This window comes from Cetorhinus maximus, chromosome 29, assembly GCF_964194155.1.
Source record: "Cetorhinus maximus chromosome 29, sCetMax3.hap1.1, whole genome shotgun sequence".
Taxonomy (NCBI): Eukaryota; Metazoa; Chordata; class Chondrichthyes; order Lamniformes; family Cetorhinidae; genus Cetorhinus; species Cetorhinus maximus.
The window spans coordinates 7,560,650-7,583,650 of NC_135907.1; the positions used below are offsets into that span (position 1 = coordinate 7,560,650).

The 23,001-nt window shown below is 41.4% G+C and overlaps 1 protein-coding gene across 7 annotated transcripts in view; it reads left to right on the forward strand.

The window, feature by feature from the left end:
- Window positions 1-23,001, forward strand: part of ift56 (intraflagellar transport 56) — an 80,127-nt gene that overhangs the window by 13,866 nt on the left and 43,260 nt on the right. For 5 of the 7 annotated variants that reach the window (XR_013573692.1, XM_078532071.1, XM_078532069.1 and 2 more), the window contains exons 8-11: window positions 4,162-4,236; window positions 8,004-8,106; window positions 19,234-19,289; window positions 22,819-22,872. Coding sequence is in view for 5 of the 7 variants with exons in the window: in XM_078532071.1 (XP_078388197.1) it covers window positions 4,162-4,236; window positions 8,004-8,106; window positions 19,234-19,289; window positions 22,819-22,872 (288 nt within the window). In the remaining 2 variants the exon portion in view is untranslated. Of the gene's footprint in view, window positions 1-4,161; window positions 4,237-8,003; window positions 8,107-10,702; window positions 10,768-15,707; window positions 19,209-19,233; window positions 19,290-22,818; window positions 22,873-23,001 lie in introns of those variants that run through there. The other 2 variants (XR_013573693.1, XM_078532074.1) reach the window with 2 other exon arrangements.

Genomic DNA, 23,001 nt, shown 5'->3' on the forward strand with positions numbered 1-23,001 from the left:
TTCTCCTGCCTTCTTCCCGTAACCTTTGATCCCCTTACCAATCAAGAACCTATCTATCTCGGTCTTAAATGCACTCAATGACCTGGCCTCCACAGCCTTCTGTGGCAATGAATTCCAAAGATTCACCACTCTCTGGCTAAAGGAGTTTCTCCTCATCTCTGTTCTAAAAGGTCTTCCCTTTATTCTGAGGCTGTGCCCTCAGGTCCTAGTCCCTCCTACTAATGGAAACATCTTCCCCACGTACACCCTATCCAGGCCTTTCAGTATTCTGTAAGTTTGTAAGGAATGTGAGCAACGAGAATGTAAAAAGGCTTCAAGACGATTTAGACAGGTTGAGTGAGTGGGCAAATACATGGCAGATGCGGTATAATATGGATGTGTGTGAAGTTATCCACTTTGCTAGGAAAAACAGAATGGCAAAGTATTATTTAAATGGTGATAGTTTGGGAAATGTTGATGTACAAAGGGACCTGGGTGTCCTTGTACACCAATCACTGAAAGCAAGCATGCAGGTGCAGCAAGCAGTGTAAGAAAGCAAATTTTATGTTGGTCTTCATTGCGAGAGGACTTGAGTGCAGGAGCAAGGATGTCTTACTGCGGCTGTATGGGGCCTTGGTGAGATCACACCTGGAGTATTGGTCTCCTTACCTGAGAAAGGATTATACTTGCCACAGAGGGAGTGCAGAGAAGGTTCACCAAACTGATTCCTGGGATGGCAGGATTGTCATATGAGTAGAGATTGGATCAACTAGGCCTGTACTCGCTGGAGTTTAGAAGAATGAGAGGGGTCTCATTGAAACGTAGAAAAGTTCTGACTGGGAAGGACAGACTGGATGTAGGGATGATATTTCCTCTGGCTGGAGGGATCTAGAATAAGGGGTCACAGTCCTGGGATATGGGGTAGGCCATTTAGGACTGAGATGAGGAGAAACTTCTTCACTCAGAGGGTGGAATTCTCTACCACAGAAGGCTGTGGAGGCCAAGTCATTGAATATATTTAAGAAGAAAAGAGATTTCTGGACTCTAAAGGCATCAAGGGGCATGGGGAGAGAGCAGGAGTGCGGTGTTGAGATAGAGGATCAGCCATGATCATATTGAATGGCGGAGCAGGCTCGAAGGGCTGAATGACCTACGCCTGCTCCTATTTTCTATGTTTTTATGTTGTGGGATCTTGCTGTGCACAAAGTTATTGCCATGTTTCCCTACAATTACAAAAGTGGCTACACTTCAAAAGTACTTGCTTCGTTGTAAAGTGTTTTAGCTTGCCCCGAGGTTGGGAAACACATTAGAATTTTTTTTAATCTCAATAATTTGGCAAACGTTTATCAGGCCTGGAATGTTTTTGTGTGGGAAATAAGCTGTAAATATGATGGGGTCATTTCCAGCCCATTACAGTTGAGATTAGGAGACTCAACTGATCTGTAGCTTGCTGCACCAGTCACAAATCTAACGTTAAATGTTTGGTATGCTTAAACTCATCCTCACCCATGTCATGCTGCCCAGGTAAGAAGGATGATTTTAAATGCCCTTGGTTGACAGGGGGGATAGGGATTAACTTCCACTTTCAATGGGAGCATAAAACTGGCATATCGGATCAGTTGCTCGTTATACTCCCTGCCCAATCTGATTTTCCATTGAGATCAAATGAAATTATTTGCATCATGTTTTCCAGGATGTTTCAGGCATTGTGAATCTTCCTGATGAGCTCAGGCTCACCACCCTCTCACCACTTCAAATGTAAGCAATTATAATCTCACTTTATGCCAAAGACCAGTCAGAGGGGCAGAGAGTTTGGGGATCTGAGATTTGTAGGGCTGGAGTGGGAGAGAGGCCATAGATTTAATGGGGGACCTGGAGCCAATGTAGGACAGTGAAGACTCCGGTGATGGCTGAGCCGGACTTGGAGACAGGCTGTGGAGTTGTTCATGAGCAGAAGTTTACAGAGAGTAGAGAATGGAAAGCTGGCCAGGAAAGCATTGGAAGAGTGGAGCCTGTAGGTGACAACACAAGTAGAATTGAGACCAAGATCAATAGTGGAGCAGGCTCAAGGGCCCTAGGCCTGCTCCTATTTCTTATGTTCTTATAATTGGATGAGAGTTTAACAGCTAATAGGCTGAGGTAGGGGGAAGCTAGTGCTGTTACTGAGGTGTAAGTAGGTGGTGTTGGTGTTGGGGAGAATGTGAAGTTGGAAGCTCAGTTTGGGTTGAAGACGATGTGAGTTAGCAAGTATTCTGATTTAGCCTGATGCATTGGCTGGGGAGCTCAAGTTGACATAATAATGACCGGCAGATTCAAAGACTTTGGAGAGGAAAGAGAAGTTGGAAAATGGAAGTTGTTGAGGGCAATGGGGTTAAGGGTGAATATATTGAGGTGACATTTGATGATGGCAGGTGAAAGGTGAGGAGAGGAATCCATTTAGAAAGTTAGATACAAAAGGACCAAGGAAGGTTACGTGATCTATGTTGAATGGTAATGGAGTCAAGGAAACAGGAGATGGGTTTTATGGGCAAAATGAGCTTTGAAAGGGTATGTGGGGAATAGAAGCAAACCAAAGATTCAGGGCAGTGCTGACCTGGAGGGGTAAGGTTTGGCTTGGTGGGAAAGGTATAGAAACTGGGTGGATTCAATGTTAGTGACAAAAAAATGCATGAGTTCCTCGCACATAAGGCTGGATTTTGGCTACTGAGACGGGTAGCTTGAGTCGGGAAATTTTCCAATTCACTGGATTTGCCTTGGTTAAAAAGTACCCTGAAATGTGCAATTTTCAATCTGGGGGCTGGATAGAGTTGGGCCTACCAACCCCGGAAGCAGAGCATAGGCAGCCATAAGTGCAGGTGAGTGCTGAGGCAGGCTGGTTAGCAGGCCTGCCTTGGTTCTCTGGACTTTATCCAAGTTGTTTTAGAAGTTGTTAGGTCCTCTTGGCTTTTACCCCTACCCCCCTCCACCCCATCTCCTATGGCCCGTCGTACTGTCCATGGCAATTTAATACTAATGCATGCCCTCCCACCCACTCCTCATACCTTCCTGCCACTTCCATTGCCACTCACCCAGTATTCATCATGGACAGACCTCAGGAACCACAAGGAGACTAAAAATAATAAACTTCTAGCAATCTAATACGCTGCTCGCTCCTAAGCACTTAATAGTGAAAAAGTCCCATTCATAAAATCCATTCAAAGCTTTTAAATCTCCTCCAGTGGTTATTTTCTTACCAGAATAAACAGATTTCTATTCTGACCCAAGAACAAAGACAGCTAGTCCTTTAAAGCCTCTTTTAAGTTGTCAGTCAAATGTGCACTCAGAACATGCTGCTGAGATAGTTGTAGCTTTTTGAAACCCAGCCAACCATTTGTAATGACGCAATGATAACCCTTGGGGAAATGTCAACGAAGAATTCTATTGAAACTGCACCACAAAGATGCAACTTTATTTCATTGCCTACACAGGTCAATCAAGGCAGTCTGCCAGAGGGCTTTTTTTAAACTCTCCCAACAGCTACAGCCTGTGTTTTTATAATTTAAAGTGGAACATTTAAAAAAAACTTCAGATCATGACAGTTATACAGACCTTATCTGCCTTTCAAGAGTGTTTATATCTACTCCATCAATTCCTGACTCCCACCCTGTGGGCTAAGGATCTTGCAACAGTCAAAATGGGGTCTGTTTGAACTCAGCACAGAGTTCAAATGGCCCTGATGAATTTGGGTTTCCTCCTGTGTGAATCATGCCCCGCCCCCTTTCCCCTAACAACAAAAATTGGATGTTTTGGAACTGGGGATGGGAATTCCAAATCCGGGTCCTGCCTGCCGTTTTCAAAGATCTAGGGAGTCTTCCCAAATCAATAAAAATCCAGCCCTTAATGTCTGATGCAAAGAGAAATGATTCTATCAATGAACACTCTGAGTACAGATCTGGAGAGTTATCCTAAATTATGTTCAAGACCTGGAACCCACCACTTCTTAGGAAAGGAGTGAGAGTTCCACCACAAAGTCGAGCTTAGCTGACATACTGACAATCGATTACTGACATTACTTTCAGATTAAAAAATGACTTCTAACAAAATGTGTCAAGAATGACACAATCATATAGGTGTTTTCATTTTTGTAAAATTTTTTAGGAAAATAATGACCTTTGTTTTATCAGTTTTGTGTTTTTTCCCTAGGCAGAGCTGAAAAATTTAATGGACATTGCATCTCCTGTGTTTGATTTTGCGAAGGAGCTCATTAAGCACAATCTGGTATGTATGTAAACACGTCCCTGCCAGTTTTGTGACTGTTCTTTTTTAAAATATTTGTTCTGGAGATTGGGGCAAGGCAACATTTATTGTCCTGACAGTACTAAAAATCAACCACACCTTACGGGATTAGAATCATGTGTAAACCAGTAGGTCATTAGGAGTATTTGCAGCTCTCCTGGTCATTTTCTGGTGCAAACCCACAAATTAATCACATTTGTTTAATTCGCTTTCACAGCTTACCATGGTGGGATTTGAGCTCATGACTTGTAGTCATTACATTATAGAAATGCAAGACTTTGCCTGTACTATAACAGTTAGGATGCTATACTTGTATAATAATACAAGAAAATGCCCTTTATCTAACTAAGTGCACATGATTTTTTTTAATTGCTGTAATCAAAACGGTTAATGATATCTAAGTCTCAAATGTTCTCACCAAAATAAAATACAGCAGATGCTGGAAATTTGAAATAAGAACAGAAAATGCAGGGAAATCCATCATGTCTGATGAAAGGTTATTGACCCGAAACGTTAGTTCTGATTCATTTTTTCTCTCTCTCTCTACAGATGCTGTCTGACATACTATTTCCAGCATTTTACATTTTTTCTCAAAAGTTAAAGAATGGATTTTCTTAAATTTATAAATTATTCCTCAGAATAGTAGGGTTCAAAGCTTTTATTGGCACTCATCATATTGAAATATGCAACTAAGATGACAATTTAATATGCATACACGACAATACTTTGAGTTCATTGGAGAATTCAAACGTGATGGGTTTGAGCTCAGATTTTCAAGGCCTCCTCAGGCTCTCTGGTATCTCATAACACCCACTCTTCTGTTCCCTTTTCTCAATCCTGCTAAGTGAGAATTCACCTGTTTTGTAGGATTACCTCATTCCTTTAGCTGTTCCCTGATCAATGGCAAACTTTGCCATTACTTCACCTTGTTTGAAGTGTTTATCCAACCATTCAACTGGAGACAGTTACCGAGAGATTAATGAACAAAGGCCCTTGAATGCAACATTATCACTTTTCCACATTCCTTGTGCAGATGTGTCCTTTGAGAAGTTATTATACCCACCTTATACCTTCAAGAATCAATCAAAATTGTGACTTCTTGAATTGCTTACAAAAGTATGCCCTGGAGGTCATTCAACAAAGATTTCCCATATCTCATGTTCCTTTGCAAAACTGAAAGATATGTAGGAGTAGAAGGCCCCATTATGGCTGCTTTCAACAAAGGCAGCCTGGTTGTTGCTGCTGAATCATTTATCAGCTAAAGATTGTCTCTGCCTGTTCTGTGTCTGTGCAATAAGTCTCAATTCCCTCTCTCCTTCCAACAGTAACTCACTTAACAGCTAAATGTTAGCAAAAACAAATTAATACAAAATGTTAGAGCCTAATATAAAGGGTGTAATAGCAGAGCATTTAGAAATATATAATATAATCAATCAGCATGGCTTCATGAAGGGGAAATCATGCCTGATAAATTTATTAGAATTCGTTGAAGAGATAACAAGCAGGATAGATAAAGGGGAAGCAGTAGATGTAATATATTTTGATTTCCAAAAGGCGTTTGATAAGGTGCTGCACATAAGGCTACTTAATAAGATAAGAGCCCATGGTGTTAGGGGTAGTATATTAGCATGGGTAGAGGATTGGCTAATGAAAAGAAGACAGAGAGCTGGGATAAAGGGGGCATTTTCAGGATGATAACCTGTAACTAGTGGAGTGCCACAGGGATCAGTGCTGGGACCACAATTATTTACAATATATATTAATGACTTAGATGAAGGAAGTGAACGTACTATTGCCAAGTTTTCAGATGACACAAAAATAGGCGGGAAGGCAAGTGATGAGGATGACACAAAGAGTCTACAGAGGGATATAGACAGGTTAAGTGAGTGGGCAAAAATTCGGCAGATGGAATATAACGTGGGAAAATGTGAGGTTATGCACTTTATCAAAAAGAATAGAGGAGCTGAATATTACTTAAATGGAGAAAGACTGCAGAAAGCTGCAGCAGAGAGGGATTTGGGGGTCCTCGTACATTAATCACAAAAAGCTAGCATACAAGTTCAGCAGGCAATAGGGAAGGCAAATGGAATGTTGGCCTTTATTTCCATGGGAATGGAACATAAAAATAGGGAAGTCTTGCTAAAACTATACAAGGTACTAGTTAGACCACACCTAGAATACTGTGAACAGCTTTGGCCCCCCATATCTAAGGACAGAGAAGGTTGATCCCGGGTATGGAGGGATTTTCTTCTGAGGAGAGGTTGAGTAGGTTGGGCCTGTACCCATTGGAGTTTAGAAGAATGAGAGGTGACCTTATTGAAACATAAGATTCTTAGGAGGCTTGACAGGGTAGATGCTGAGAGGTCATTTCCCCTTGTGGGAGAGTCTAGGATTAAAGGGCACAATCTCAGTAAGGGGTTTCCCATTTAAGACAGATGAAGAGGAATTTCTTCTCCCAGAAGGTAGTGAATCTGTGGGATTCTTTACCGCAGAGGGCTGTAGAGGCTGGGTCGTTAAGTACATTCAAGGCGGAGGTGGACAAATTTTTAATCAGTAAGGGAATCAAGGGTTAAGGCAGGAAAGTGGAGTTGAGGATTATCAAATCAACCGTGATCTCATTGAATGGCGGAGCAGACTTGATGGGCCAGATGGCCTACTTCTGCTCCTACATCTTATGGTATTAAATATCAATGCAACCTTTTCCTCACAGCTCCTGTCATCCCTTGATGACCTGAAAATGTATATAAGGCCAACACTGAATATTATTTAAATAGCATCATGTATCCAACTCTATTCTGTCAGTAAATTTCTGCCCTTTTGGTTATGTAGCATCAACAAAATATCATTAATTACACATTTGTTTATTTAGCTTATATGGGTTTTTGCCAGCCTAATACTGAAATATTGCTGTAGCTCCAATCCCAATCCCAGCAGATATTTATCCAGTTCCTTTTGGAAGAAATTAATCAGCACAGTTACAGGTGCTTTTGCTGGAAGTCCTTTCCACTACTTTGGGGGACGGATGGAATCCTTCAACTCCCTAATCTCTCACTTGATCCCTAGCTGTGTACTGAGCATCTGAGTTGATAGCCTTACTTCTACAGTACCTGTCTCTCTTGGTTTTTAACGAACTAGGTCACTTTCCCACATCATCATCTTTTCTGCAATTAAACTAAGTTCACCTCTGTGGCTGTTGCTTCCTAACCGTAGATCTCTAAATCTCAGAATAATCTTTGTCGATCTATTTTGAATCCATCAATGCTTAGATATCCTTTTGGAGGGCAGGTGCACAGGATTGCATCTAATATTCTAACTGTGGTGTCACCGGTGATCAGTACACAATTGGAACTTTTAGTCAGATGTCCTTGAGCTGTAGCTTGACCTGTGTAGCAACCACTAAATGTTATATTCATGGAGATCTTGTAGCTTTGGACTCTACCACCTTTGTAAGGTGAGTTGAGACAGTGGTACAACATTAATATACTGGCTTCTAATTTGTCATTAACTACCAAATGGAAAGAAGCTGTGCCCTTGGCATCTCCAATTGTTTCTTAGGTAGCAAGTCTGGCACTAAATCCATAAGTGGCTGTGCTCACCACATTTACACTAGGAGCCTGAGAGAAGTAAAATTTCCTGATGTCAGTTTTATTGCAAGCTTGTCCTAAATAAGATAAAATGGAATTAAAGGCCTGGTTTGAGAATGGGCCTTAGTTGCAACAGTTGTGTTGAACCTGTGTGTTTTTCTTTAGGTGGTATTCCGGGGCGGGGAGGGCTCCCTGCAGGTCCTCCCGCCTCTTATTGATGTCATCCCTGAAGCCAGGCTCAACTTAGTCATATATTACCTTCGGCAAGGTAGGTATTGTGCCACACGATGAAGATAGCAAATACTCTGTTGCTGCTATAGGTCTAAATTGGTCGTTTGGTAGTACAGAACTTGAATATGCTGAAAAAAGAGTTATGCTATCAAAACTTTTTGTTTTGCACTCATTAGGATAACTTGCAAGAAAGTTCCAACAGTAACGGGAGAGCAACAATTGATACTGCACAAGAAGAGAGTGCTGATTGGTTGACAAGTGGACTCTAGTGGAGGTGTTGCCATGGAGAATGCAGCATGCAATAGATAGCGCCCAGCTTTGTTCAAATTCAAACTGGGCAGGTTGGCTCTGATTGGTCAAGGCATTGCCCTGGGGAATGGACCAGAATTAAGGGATGTGCTGTTTGATTTGATCCGGCAATTGTTGAGACGTATGGCCTATATACCTGGTATCACACTGGCAGTGAAATTCATATGCCACATTGCTCATTTGTACGATAGGTTGAACATTTTTTTGGCTTGATGGCAGCATCTTGTTAGTGGCGCATACCACTCGTGTTGCTACTCCATAGTAACAGCGTGCAACGGCTAGCTTCACCTGTTGCTCAAATTTTTAAGAACGCTTACCCTTCCAGGGTAATCTGAGGTAGACTGGGCCAATTTCAGGATCAAAAGGGCAGACTTGGTTTGCATGACACACAGCGAGCGATGACCTGATAAGGGTAGCCATTATCCTGCAAGATGGCTTTGATGTGCCCTATATCAGCATCAAGCTTGCAGGGTGAGCAAATGGCTCGGGCCCTATTTATAAGGCCAATCTCATAACTTGTGGAACCATAGGAATCCCAACGCATATGTTAACCAGTGAAGGTTGGCGTGTGGTAGACAGTAGTAGAGAACTCATTGGCAGATTTACCAACTAGCACGTTGTGGAAAAGGAGCTCATTTGACTGCTCCATTTCAAAGGTGAATTTGAGTACCGGATGAAGCCTTTTAGGTGTGCAAGGATAACGTTGCATATCGCACAAACTCATGAATGGGTCTGAGGCCACCACTTTCAGTCCTGAAAAGTGCCCAGTCTACCTCATTACCCTGGAAGGGTAAGATGTCTCAAAGGTTTGAGCGACAGGTGAAGCTATTTAAGCTCGTCAGTTGGGCTTGCAGTGTGGCTCACACTTATGCATGCTAGAAGCCACATATATTCACACAAGGGCACTGTCCTTTGCAGGCTGAAGGAACATATCCACTCATTATGCCTTTTTCAACCAAACAAAACCTAGGGAATAGTCATTCCCTGGTTCATTCCTCCAAGGTAATGTCTTGACCAGAGTCGACCTGCCTAGTTTGAATTTGAACATTTGAACAAAGCTAGGCAGTTAACTGTTCCATACTGCTCTCTCCATGGCAACACCTCTACCAATCAGTGTCCACTTGCCAACCAATCTTCTCATGCAGTATAAATTGTTGTTTCCCCCGTTAGTGTTGAAAATTCTTGTGAGCTGTTAGATAACCCCCAGGCCTGGATGTGAAGGATACAAGAGAATAGGATACTTAGGTAGAGAAGGTTTATTGCCCACTAAAGAGTTGACTTCTCCCATTTAACACACCAGACAGCCACTGCTGGCTGACTCGTCCTTGTATACAATTGAGTATAATAACAAATCAACACCCGAGACCTGTTCACTTTATTACCTTCCAAGTGCTGGGTATTTAAGATTCGTTAAACAGAACTTATTAGATGCTAACTGGTTCATGTTTTCTTTAAACTAAATTAAATTGATTGCATTAAAAAAAATACAAAATGAAAATACGTGTCATTTTATTATGCAGTCAGTCAGTCTTTGACATAATCCAAATTCCCCTTTTTTTAAAAAAAAAAGAAGCAAAAACCAATGAGGCTATAACATGAAAAATTGCCATTTTGTCATAATCCATTATAGTACAAGGCATCCCTCTTCGAGGATATTCAACAATTTCTTTGGATAAGTAGTTCTTTTTGTGAACCAATCAGATAACTGGTGACTTGTGTCAACCCATTTAATTTTGGAAATTTCCTTCCTTTCCAACATCTCTTTTATACTCACGCGATCAATCCTCAACTTCTTTTCTGTGACACTCTTTGGGCATTGCCCCAGAGAGAATGATCATCTATGTAGCATTCCATGGGCATATTTTTTCCCCAGTTGCTCCTTATATAGGAGCTCCTTTAAAATATTTGATAAATATATAGCCTATCTGTCATCTCTACCAGTGCAAGTGTCTCTGCAGCTAAGGTGCTTTTAACTACTCTATCTTCTTTGATTCCCATGCTAATGGACAACGTGTATCGTTTCCTCCCACTAAAAATATAATGAATCCTGTTGTACTTGAATAACCATTGGGCAGATTAGCATGTGAGGCGTCACTAAAAATAACAAATTTTATCCCTTCGAGCCACCCAGGTCTGGAAACCTGTATGTTCTTCTGAACTTCATTTCTTCAATGTCTTATTTACTTCTAGCACTTTCCCAGCAGTAGCATATTTCAGCATTGTACTCAACTCTATTACACCATAGCATGCATCCAGTCTAGTTTGCGTGCATAACCAGTTTAATTGCCCAATTAAACTTCTTAATTGATCTGCTTCTTCCTTAGTTGCAGAGACTTCCTTTGGTGAGGACCTAGCCTGACTTTATCGGGATCCTATTAACATTCTCTAGGTAAGACTGCTGAGGCAAGGTTATTCCCAACTTAGTCTGCCTAATATCCAACCCTATGTATTTAAAAGGACCAGAAACCCAACTTCCAATTTTGAATTCCTTCATAATTTCATCCATTACAAATTTCTCAAATGTCACAGATCCGCACCCCCCCTCCCCTCCCCAAACATAAAATCATCAACTTGCAATAAGAAAATGCCCACTAGTTTTCATAATACGCATAAAACATTGCTGGATCTACTTTTAACTGAACACAACAAGCTTTTAATAGGACGGACCTAACTTAAAAATACCAAACCCTGGATGTATCATTTAGCCTGTAAATGCACTTATTCAAACTCCATAATCTCCCCTCTGTATCTCCAGCTTCTTTTGGAGGCTTAAAAAATACTTCTCTTTGAAATTGCTCCCCTTGCAAAAATGCTGCTTTGACGTAAATGGATTTACATACCTAAGAGTATGTCGCTAGAAGTGCTAGGAATATCCTCAAACTTACTTTTCCTGCTATTGGGGAATCTGCTCTAACCTCCTGGTCGCCCAGTTGTTCTTTGAATCCCCGCTCTAGCCTTAGCTTAAATGTCCCATCGGGAAGTACTTTCTCTGTACATATCCTTCTATGGGACACAGTTAGTTGTCCTTTGTCTGAAACCTCCATGTAAATGCAAAACTCTCTCCAATTGTCAGGTTATTAGAGTCATAGAGGTCTACAGCACAGAGAAAGGCCCTTCAGCCCATCGCATCTGCGCCAGTCAAACAAGTACCTAACTATTCTAAAGTAAAAATAGCTGGAAAAACTCAGGTCTGACAGCATCTGCGGAGAGGAATACAGTTAATGTTTCGAGTCCGTATGACTCTTCATCAGAACTATTCATATTAACTATTCTAATCCCATTTTCCAGTACCATGGCATGGTTATTCCCAACTTAGTCTGCCTAATATCCAACCCTATGTATTTAAAAGGACCAGAAACCCAACTTCCAATTTTGAATTCCTTCATAATTTCATCCATTACATATTTCTCAAATGTCACAGATCCGCATGGCAACGCAACTGCACATCCAAATACTTCTTAAATGTTATGAGGGTTTCTTCCTCTACCACCCTTTCAGGCAGTGAGTTCCAGATTCCCACACCCTCTGGGTGAAAAAATTCTTCCTCACATCCCCTCTAAACCTCCTGCCCCTTATCTTAAATCTATGCCCCCGGTTATTGATCCCTCCACCAAGGGGAAAAGTTCCTTCCTGTCTACCCTATCTATGCCCCTCATAATTTTATACACCTCAATCATGCCCCCTTTCAATCTCCTCTACTCCAAGGAAAATAACCCCAGTCTATCCAATCTTTCCTCATAACAAACTCTCCAGCCCAGGCAATATCCTGGCAAATCTCCTCTGCACTCTCTCTAGTGCAATCACATCCTTCCTATAATGCGGATTCCAGAACTGCACGAAATACTCTAGATGTGGCCTAACCAGCATTTTATACAGTTCCAGCATAACCTCCCTGCTCTTATATTCTATGCCTCGGCTAATAAAGGCAAGTATCCCATATGCCTTCTAAACCACCTTATCTACCTGTCCTGCTACCTTAAGGGACCGGTGGACATGCACACCAAGGTCCATCTGATCCTCAGTACTTCCCATACCTACCATTCACCCTGTATTCCCGTGCCTCGTTTGTCCTGCCTCACACTTATCCGGATTAAATTCCATTTGCCACTGATCAGCCCATCTGACCAGCCCATCTATATCATCCTGTAATCTAAGGCTACCCTCCTCACTATTTACCACCCCACCAATTTTCGTGTCATCTGCGAACTTACTGATTAACCCTCCTACATTCAAGTCTAAATCGTTTATATATACCACAAAGAGCAAAGGACCCAACACCGATCCCTGTGGAACCCCACTGGACAAAGGCTCTTTTTGTTTTGTTTCCTTTACTAACTTACCATCTAACTTGTTAGTAGCCTCTAGAACTTCTCTATTGTAGGACCTTCTACTTCGTGTCATTCCTCGCCTGTTCTGTGGTCTTTGTTCTAGTTAAAGTACACCCCCTACTAGATCTCCTGTCCCTTTCTGGACTGCTACTACTTGACCTGTCCCTCCTGTGACTAGACTTCTTTTCACAAGTTCTTGATCTTTTCCTTGAGCTGTGATTACTATTAGGCCCACTGTTTGAAATACTACTATGCTTCCTGGCTTTCCACATTTTCATTTTCTTCTGCCAACCCATAGATCTGATATTCTGCCCCATGTCTTGTATTTTCAGCCAGTTTTTGAATTTCCCTGTAGCCTTTCCTGCTCTTCCTGCTATAGTAGCTTCTCTCCACTTACTAGCCCCTTCTAGCATATGTGCCACCTTAGTTCCAACTTTTGGTCGTTGATCTTTGTGATGAATTGCTCTATCCTGAACTTCACTATCACTTAGTCTACTCTCAGTTGGCACATTATTACCACAATTGGTTGTTTGTACAGGTCTAGCATACATGCTTGCGAGGTGCTTGGTGCATCTTCAGTTTTCATCATCTGTTCAGGTTCTGTCAATTTATAATCAGTGCCAGCAAGTCGTGTGGAATGTACTCTAACAGTTTGGTTACCATGTTGCAAGATTATCATTCTACCATCAGTGCCTGTAACTTTTCCTAGGCCTCTCCATTCTTTCTGTCCTCTTTTATAATATGCCATATCCCCAGGCTGAAAATGCATTTCTGACAGCCTGATTCGATACCTCAAAGCTCTGCTGATATTTTCTGAAGCTTCCACCTTAATAAATGCTTTCCTCCCTGCATGCATAACATTCAAATGTTCTGCAAAAATGGAACTAATGGTTGTCCACTCCAAAGCCAGGGGATGATCCCACATTATTGGAGGTAACTTCAGATTCCTATCATAAACTAATTGATAAGGGCTGTAGCCCCCAATTATCTGAAGCAAATTTTTCGCATGCAACTACCTATGCTAAAGCAGTTGTTAATTTACAATTCGGTTGGTCTGCCAAAAATTTTCAGCGATTTCGTCAATCACAGCGTGAATTCTCTTGCATAATCCACTATTAAACGGCACATATTCCTGAATTCTTCATTGGCAAATTCTTCTCCATTGTCTGTTAGGAATTTAGTTGATTTTCCCTTCTCAGTTCCTATCAGTCTTTCCATTATTTTATCAATAATTACTTTTTTATCTTTGCTAAAAATTACTGTTGACAAACTAAATCTAATCGCTGTCTACAAAATGTAGAAGAAAAATATTTCATTTATCCCATACTTTAATGGGAAATTTACTACTGATTTTGGTGGCGTTCTCCTGTACTTTTTACAAATATCACATTTTTCACTAATATCCTCTACAAGTCTAGTACACCCACATCTTTTAACAAAATCTTAAACCTATGGCCAGAGGGATGCGCAAATTGTTGATGTAATTTTGTGATAATCTATTTCTTCTCCCTTAAATCGTTATCCCCAGCTGCTATTAATACCTCTTTACCATTCTGTCTAGAGATGACAGGCCTTTAAAGGAATAGAATAATGTTCCATCTGTATGAATTACAAACCTACAGATTTTCCAAAGACTATCACTTTATCATGCTCCATGTCTAACTTCATTTGGGCCTTTTTCATTGAAGGTTTACTTAACAGTAAAGGTATTTCACTCAATACAATTTACCCCTATTTTACGTGGAATTACTATTCTTTTTGGTGATTTCAACGTGTTACCATCACCGAATCTGAAACAAGTAGAACTATCATATTCTTTGACTTTAATCCAGTCTTCCTTCCTTAAAGAATCCACCTAACAGTTTAGCCAGCCCACTCCACATACTGTGGACGTACACCCACTATCTAGAACTGCGCGATTGAATGAATCTGCAACTCAGATAGTCATTACCGGACTGAAGCTTTTGGTAACTAATACAATTCCTTCTGATTGGTCGGTATTGTCCTCCTCGCCTTCCGTACCTTCGATGTCACGTGTCGCCTCAAAAACTTTGCCTTTCATTGCCGGGCAATTCAACGCATAATGATACTTAGATCTGCATCTGAAGCATCTGTTGACCACCCCTTCGTTATTCCTGGGGTTCATCCTCCTTCCATTGTTGCCCAATTTCCACCATCTGTGGAAGGTCCCAAAAGGGTCTCTGTCCTCATACCCATTGTTGTAATTCTTCTGTCATAAAGGCGTTTCTTCTGTCATAAAGCACCTGTTCACTTTATTACTTTCAAGTACTGGGAATTTAACATTCATTAAACAGAACTTATTAGATGTTAACCCTATCCTGATGAGTGCAAGATAAAAAGCTTTGATAGCATGTCTCTTTTTTCAGTAATAGATCTAAATTCTTGCAGCATCTTGAACATCAGCCCATCTATTTGGCTAAGATTTCATTGACCCTTTCTAATCTCATTTCCTTGAATGTTCCTTTTGTTTCCCCTTTGCCCCCATCACTCCATAATGCACCATGACGACTTTTTGTTTTGGCCTATATTTGATCCTGAGATGAGTTTCTAGCCACACATTCTCTCCATCACCATGGCAGTCTACTTCCACCTCCCTAACATTGCCCATTTCTGCCCCCTGCTTCAATTCATCTCCTGCTGGAACCCACATCCATGCCTTTATTATCTCTAGACTTCACTATTCCATTGTTCTCCTGGCCAGCTGCCTATCTTCCACTTTCCAAAAACTCAGCTTAAGCTCTGGAGTTCCCTCCCTAAACCTCTCTAGCTCCCTCTCCTCCTTTAAGACACTCCTTAAAACCACATCTTTGACCACATTGATTGTACCTGTCCTACTATCTCCTTACATGGCTCGGTTCAAATTTTGTTTAATCATCACTTCTGTGAAGCACCTTGGAACGTTTTACTGTGTTAAAGGTGCTATATAAATGCAAGTTCTTGTCAGAATCCCTCGAGAGGCTTTTCTTTCTTTTTGTAATAGATCAATGTTGCCAGGCTCAGGACTCCTAAAAATGGCATGTGTGAAATCCAAACCTCACTTCTCAAAATGTAATGTCATCCCAGCAGAGGCATGTCATATTTATAATTTTTGAAACATGAACTGTATTCGGTGTCAAATCTTCTGGCACTGACATTTCTTTTGAAAATGGACCGTGATGGGCTACAAAAGATGTCTGCCACAGGTCACTTGACTCTCAGCTGTGGATTCAAAGCCTGCTATACTGTCTTGAAAGTTCAAAAGGACACATTCCAGACTAGAGGTGTCACGACCCATCTCCTGAAACCATCCAAAAAAGTACTTCCTGACTTGAATAGGTTGTTCAGAAACCAAGATTATGATTGTCTCAAACCCCCCAGGGTGAATGTCTGCAAACTATAATCTAGGTTGTGGTTAATCAACTTAAGTCCAGCACCATTTTTGGAAGGGAGCTGTGAGAAACCACAGGATAAGACAGCTGTGCTGGCCTCCATTTTTAAAAATTTTCATTCCTGGGATGTGGGCATTGTTGGGTAGGCCAGCATTTATTGAGCATCCCTAATTGTCCTTGCGATGGTGATGGTGAGCTGCCTTTTGCACTGCAGCCTATTTAAATCTTTAAGTGCTGTCTGCGAAAAAGGCACAACTGCAGAAGCAGCAGCAGCAGAAAAAGCAGCAACACCCAACACCTGTTCCTTAAGAACTGGAGACCATAACATTTCATGATCTCCAAGCCTGTTCCTTTTCAAGTCCATCAATACAGCAAACAGACCTCCTGGTAACTAGACTACAAATTACTAACTCCGTGACCAGCAGAAAGCCCATCTCTTGAGAGAATCCTGCAACGACTTGGATATACAACTTTGGCTATTGAATTCACTGCACTGCACATCAGGAGTGGAAAAACCTCCTTTTCATCAAGTCGGCACCATGTGTTTTCCAAGATGAGCCAATCTGAACCTTTTTTTGTTTATATCTTGCAAAAGTGTACTATTCTCTTTAACTCAGTAGTGGGCACTGCCAGGACTGCAAGCAGGCCCAGGCCAGGATGGAAACCCTAATGGATCCTGGACTCGGGTAAGTCAGGGTAGGGATCAAGTGAGGGGCGGTGGCGGGGCGCACGAGGGGGTTCGTGGTTTTGTAGTGCAGGTGAGGAGGTAGAAGTGGGGTTATTATTTTCGGGGGAGTGCCCCTGATGCGCAAAGGGCACCCCCCACCCTGAAACAAGCTCAACTGACCTTAAATTATTGATTTACATATGGCGGGCTGCCAATTTCAACCCACCCCCCCCCCCCTGCTTGATGGAACAGCTTGGGGGCGGGTGAGAAGGTGGTGGGCTAGCTACCCCTCATATTTTACATGCCCCACCATTGAATAAAACACCCAGTGGGGGGTGGGGGAGGCTGTAAAGTCCAGCCCACGTGGTTGGTCTGTTGGTATTAAAATTCCCAGAACACTATGAACGGATGCTAATGAAAATTCAAACCTGCTAGACAACACATAAATTGGATCTTTAGAAGGGGAAAGGGACAGGAGGCACTACCTTCCTGAACAAAAGCCTCCCTAAGGCCAGATCTCGACGAGGAAAATAATCAACTATAAGTGTGCCTCATCAAAAAATGGTGATGAGAAACTTAGGCTTGAAGCAGAAAAATGTCTGTTACCGACCAGGTGAACTGTAGTAGGGTAAGATTACTGTATGGACATCAGAATGAGTGTGTGCAGAATGTATGCTTATATTTCTTTTGCTTTACCATGAAAACAATGTTTTTAAAAAAGTAGTCAAGATTCCATTTTTCTCCATGCCCAGTAAAAACATACCGCATTCATAAACTTTTAAAACATGAACTGCACTTGGTGTGGAATCTTCTGGAACTGACTTTTCTTTTTAAAATGTACCACGATGGCCTGCCAATGATGGCTGCTGAGCGGCTGCCCCTGATTCTCGGTCTGTGGATTCAAAACTGCCTCACTGTCTCAAAAGACAAGAGGACACGTTTCAGACTAGAGGTGTCACTAGGCATCTACTGAAACCATCCAAAAAGGTATTTCCTGACTTGAATGGGTCGTTCTGAAACCAAGATGGTGATTGTCTTAAACCCCCTGGGTGAATGTCTGCAAACAATAATCCAGGTTGTGGCTAATCAACTTTGAGCCCAACATGATATTTAGAAAGGAGCTTTGAGAAACCACATGGTAAGGCAGTCATGTTGGCCTCCCTATTTAAATATGTAAGTGCTGCCTGTTAAAAGGCATAACAACAACTGCAGAAACAACAGCAGCAGAAAGGGCAGCAACACCTATGCCTTAAGAACTGGAGACTAAAACATTGCATGATCTCCAAGCCTGTTCCTTTTCAAGTCCACCAATATAGCAGATGGACCTCCTGGTAACAAGACTACAAGTAACTAACTCTACGACCTGCAGAAAGTCCATCTTTTCAAGAGAATCCTGCAATGACTCTGGCATACGACTTTGGCTATTGAATTCACCAAACTACACATCAGGAATGAAAAACTTTTTCTTCATCAAACTTGCACCATATGATTTCCAAGACAAGCTGATCATGTGAATTACAAACTATTCTTTTGTTAATAACTTGTAAAAGTGCAATATTCTCTTTCACTGTATTTTCCTTGAGTGTGTTTTTGTGTGTGTGTGTGTGCCACGAAGAAACTTGCTGCTGGTTTTTCAAATTTTCCACACGCTCGGGGGATAAAGAAACGCGCATCTCTTCCTTTTCAAAAAAACACACAGTTCATGGACAGTAAGGAAAGAGAACAGGGGTTTCAGTTCTCTCTCATCCCTGTCCGTAACAAAATAAAGGCTAAATAGGACTTGAGAACTGCTGCAACAACTGGAGCTGCAATGCCTGAAGGTTGCTTAGCATTGTCTACTGTGGTTCAGCTGAATTCAGACTTGAATTTTTTTAAGCATTCCTGGAGCCCAATTTTATGGTAGATAAAGTTGTTTTTGCATGTCTTGCCTCTTGCTTCTTTGAAATATGTTTGGCCCATTGTCACCTAAAACTAGCAGTTGGGCCAATCGGCACTTGTTGAGTGTATCTGTGTAAAACAGTTTAAAAGTTTGAGAAAGAATGTGACAAAAAAGTGAAACCTCCAGAAATCTTTTAAATGCTGATGGTAAATGAGCAATCCTTGCCCTTTGTTCTTTCAACAGAACTGTTTTCTGAAGGCTTTTCAGCAGCACAGTTCCTGATCAGGAACTTGCTCCTGAAAATGCTTTACCCATTCCTGACTTGATGGTAAAAACCAATTGTTCTGTAAGTAAGAAGTTCATATGTAACTCTGTCCCTATTCACCTGGGGTCAACAGTTGGCCAGACATGTAAAGTTCAGGGAAACCATAACCTGTTCCAAAGTCAGGCCCCAACATATAACCTGGATTTTCTGTCTGTGAACTGACCCGCTGCTGTGGCTGCCAAGTATTCTCTGCCTTTATTCCACCTTTGTGTTTTTTGTTTATCTGTAACCACCTTGCTTTGCTAACACTCAGATAACTTGTTACAGATGATGTGCAGGAGGCCTATAATCTTATCAAGGACCTGGAGCCAACAACCCCTCAGGTAGGCAGATCTTGTAAGTCTTTGTTCAGTACAGCTGGCTTAGGACTTGCATGATGGAGGCATTAATGTCCAAATTCTAATGATCAATGATTGGACAGCCGGAAGCGCTGAGGCATGTGGAATGTTCTCATTGTGCTTGGTTAGCAAATCCAGAGTGTTTTGTTTACACTAATCCTGTGCATATTTTGGATTATGTATGTCATGATTGAGTGAGTGTTTGTAAAAGTGCTGTTGTTGTATAGCTAGAAATTCAGTGAAATCGGACTTCCAAATGCCTCCTTAGTCATGCCATGCTACCTTAAGTGAGGGAACTGGAGCAAGGTTGCCACAGTAATTTAGGATAAGTTTTTGCTCCTGTTTGGCACCAAACAAAGCACATTTAAACCATTCAAACTAAACAAAAATGCATCCTTTGGGTGGGTTTTGTCTTATCTAACTTTATTAAATTCCACCCATTACAGACTGTAAAAATGCTCTCTGCTGGATTTACGTTGTTGAAAGGATACAGCTCTTAATCCTGGCAATCTTTCAACCCCTAAATCTTTCTGCTCCTCTGCAGTTCCTAGCATCTCACCATTGGCTTAGGTCAACATGTGTAGATCCAGTCACTAATTTAGAAATTAACTGTTGGCACGCTGGGTAAATTCATAATGCTTTTGTATGACATTTCCTTTGTCTGTTCTTAATGCTAGTGTTAACCAATGTATTTTAAGGAATTTAACATTTTTGCTAAAGTAGCAGATAGAGAAATATATGAACACTTCTGCATTTGTTCACTACCTCTAATAAAAATGCTTCACGCATGCTCACACAAGATAATTAAATATACTTCACATGTAAATTTATTCAACAAACATCTTGCAAATTCAGTAATCAATAACAGCTTGCATTTATGTAGTGCCTTTAACATAATGAAACATTCCCAAGGCACTTCACAGGAGTATTATTAGACAAAATTTGTCACTGAGCCATATAAAGAAACAGGGCTGGGAAAAAGCTTAATCAAAGAGTAGATTTTAGGGAGAGATTTAGAGGAGGAAAGAGAGCTCTAGCGAGCCAGAGAGGATAAGGGCGGGGGAGGGGAGGAATTTCAGAGCTCGCCTATGTAGCTGAAGACATGGCTATTAACGGTGGGGTGATGAAAATTGGGGATGTGCAAGTGACCAGAATTGGAGGAGTGCAGAGATCTCGGGAGTTGTAGGGCAGGTAGAGGCTACAGATATAGGATGGGGTGAGACAACATAGGAATTTGAACATAAGAATGAAAATTTTAAAATTGAGGCATTGTCGGACTGGAAACCACTAAAGCTTAGTGAGCACATGTTGGCTAGGTGTATAAAACTTGGTATAAGTTAGGAGTTTTGAATGCGTTCAAAATTATAAAGGGTAGGAGGTGGGGGGCTAGCCAGGAGAGCACCGATCTGGCCTAGAAATAACAATAGAGGAGAGTTTCAGTGGCAGAAGGGCTGAGGCAGTGGCAGAGATGCACCATGCTGTGGAGGTGAAAGTTGGCGATCTTGGTAATTAGGGAGGATATGGAATCAGAAGCTCAGCTCGAGGTCAGACAGGATGTCAAGGTTGCAAACCATATAGCTAAGTTTCAGACAGTGGTCAGGGATTGCTAGGGAACGGAGTTTGTGGCAGAGACAAGAAAATGCTTTTGGTCTTTCCAATGTTTAATTGGAGGAAATTTCTGCTCATCAATGGCATAACAAATTTCAAGGCTGTAAAAGTAAATCAAAGAATTAAAGCAATCATAAGTCGCCCACACTATCGACACACTCTACATTTTGACTTATCATTTTGCCAGAACAATTAAATTATGAGGACAGATTACATAAATTTGGCATGTTCCCTTGTTTATAGAAAATTTAGGAGTGATCTGATCTAGTTGTTTAAAATGTTAAGTGTTTGTCAGGGTAGATACAGAGAAACTATTTCCTCTGGTGAGGGAATCAAGAAGAAGGGGACAGAATCTTAAAATTATAGTTGGGCCATACTGAAGGGAAATTAGAGAGCACATTTTAACACCACGGGTATCGGAAATCTATACTCTCTCCCCCAAAAAGCTGTAGATGCCCGTTGACTAAAATCAATAGATTTTTATCAGGTTACATACAAGTATAAAGGGATATAGAGCAACGGTAAATAAATAGAATTGCAGTGCAAATCAACCATGATCTCATTGAATGGCGGAGGAGACTCAAATGCTCTGCTCATATGAACAATGACAGGCAGCAAAAGACTGGTCCATCCACTGTGTCCCACATCATTGTGATATCTTGTGCATCACTCTGCACACCTACCCCCTCACCCTGCCCAAAGACCATGTTACCTCCTGGGAGAGGCAAAAAAACAAATTAAAAATCTAGGAAATTCCTCTCCAATTTCCCACCCTGTGGTGGTTGAAACCAAATCAGAAGATCACTCTGGCCCTGGAAATTCTATGCAGTACCTTTTGTATGAGATGCTTTCCACCCCAGCCAGAGCCAGGTCCAGCTCTCGTTTGAAGGGATTCAGCAAATCAGCATTCATCACACGAGCTGGCAGCCAATCCCACAGGTTCACTATTCTCCGGGAAAAGAACCACTTCTGACATCTAATTTAAATTTTAACTTAAAATTGTGACCCGGGTCCTCCAAAACCTTCCTAATTAGGTCAAACTCCCCTCAAACACACTCTTCATCATCATGAAAACCACGATCAAAATGTTTATGATTCACCTAAGGTATACAGTTTCAGCTCTTTCAGTCAATGTGAATAACTCACCAAAAGGTTAAAATGTGCACACACACATAGCGTGTGAATATGAGTACTGAGATCATATGTCCAATGACAGTGTCTATTACTCTTATTTTACTTACTAATCAGAAATGCAATTAGCCACATTGGGCTAGCGGCTAACATCAGAGTTTTAGAATTTTCTCAGCTGGCATTGCACTGCTGCGCTACCACCTCACCGCCACCAGAGGCTGCAAGTGAGCTAAAAGCTATAGGTGCCTCCGGAGATCAGATTTTCATCAACAACAACTTGTATTTGAATTGAGCCTTCATTGTAATAAAACATCCCAAGAAGTTCCACAGGAGCGTTATAAAACGGTATAACGGCCTTTAGCTTTATTTTTATCATCTTCACAATATTTCCTGAAGGCACAAAGCAAAAAAACTCTTGGATGTTTTAATGCCTCCATTGTTACAGGGTCATAACAGTAAATGACCAGATTCTGCGTGTATGTTTTTTTTTTCATTCGTCCATGGGATGTGGGTGTTGCTGGCTAGGCCTAATTGCCCTTGAGAAGGTGGTGGTGGTGGCGGCGGCATGTGTCCTGTTTTCTCCTAAAGTACAAAAAGCATAACATTTTGTTTCTACTTCAAAATTCATGCTCTGTTTCAGTCATGTACGAGCCTTTGTGAAGGGAAGGTTGCTTCTGTCCCTCTGAGCCAGGAGGATTGGACATTAATGCATTGGTGGACCTCTAAATTAAAGGACCATGTTATGTACAACTTTGTCTTTCTTCTCCCTTATTAGGAATATATCCTGAAAGGTGTGGTGAATGCAGCTCTTGGGCAGGAACAGGGCTCGGTGAGTTGAATCCATTATAAATTATATCGATGGTGCGTGATGGGCCAGTGCTCCAGTACATTGTACAATGGATACGGGATTGCATTCATAAATTCTCATGCTTTGATTTCTGAACTGGGGAGAGACTGA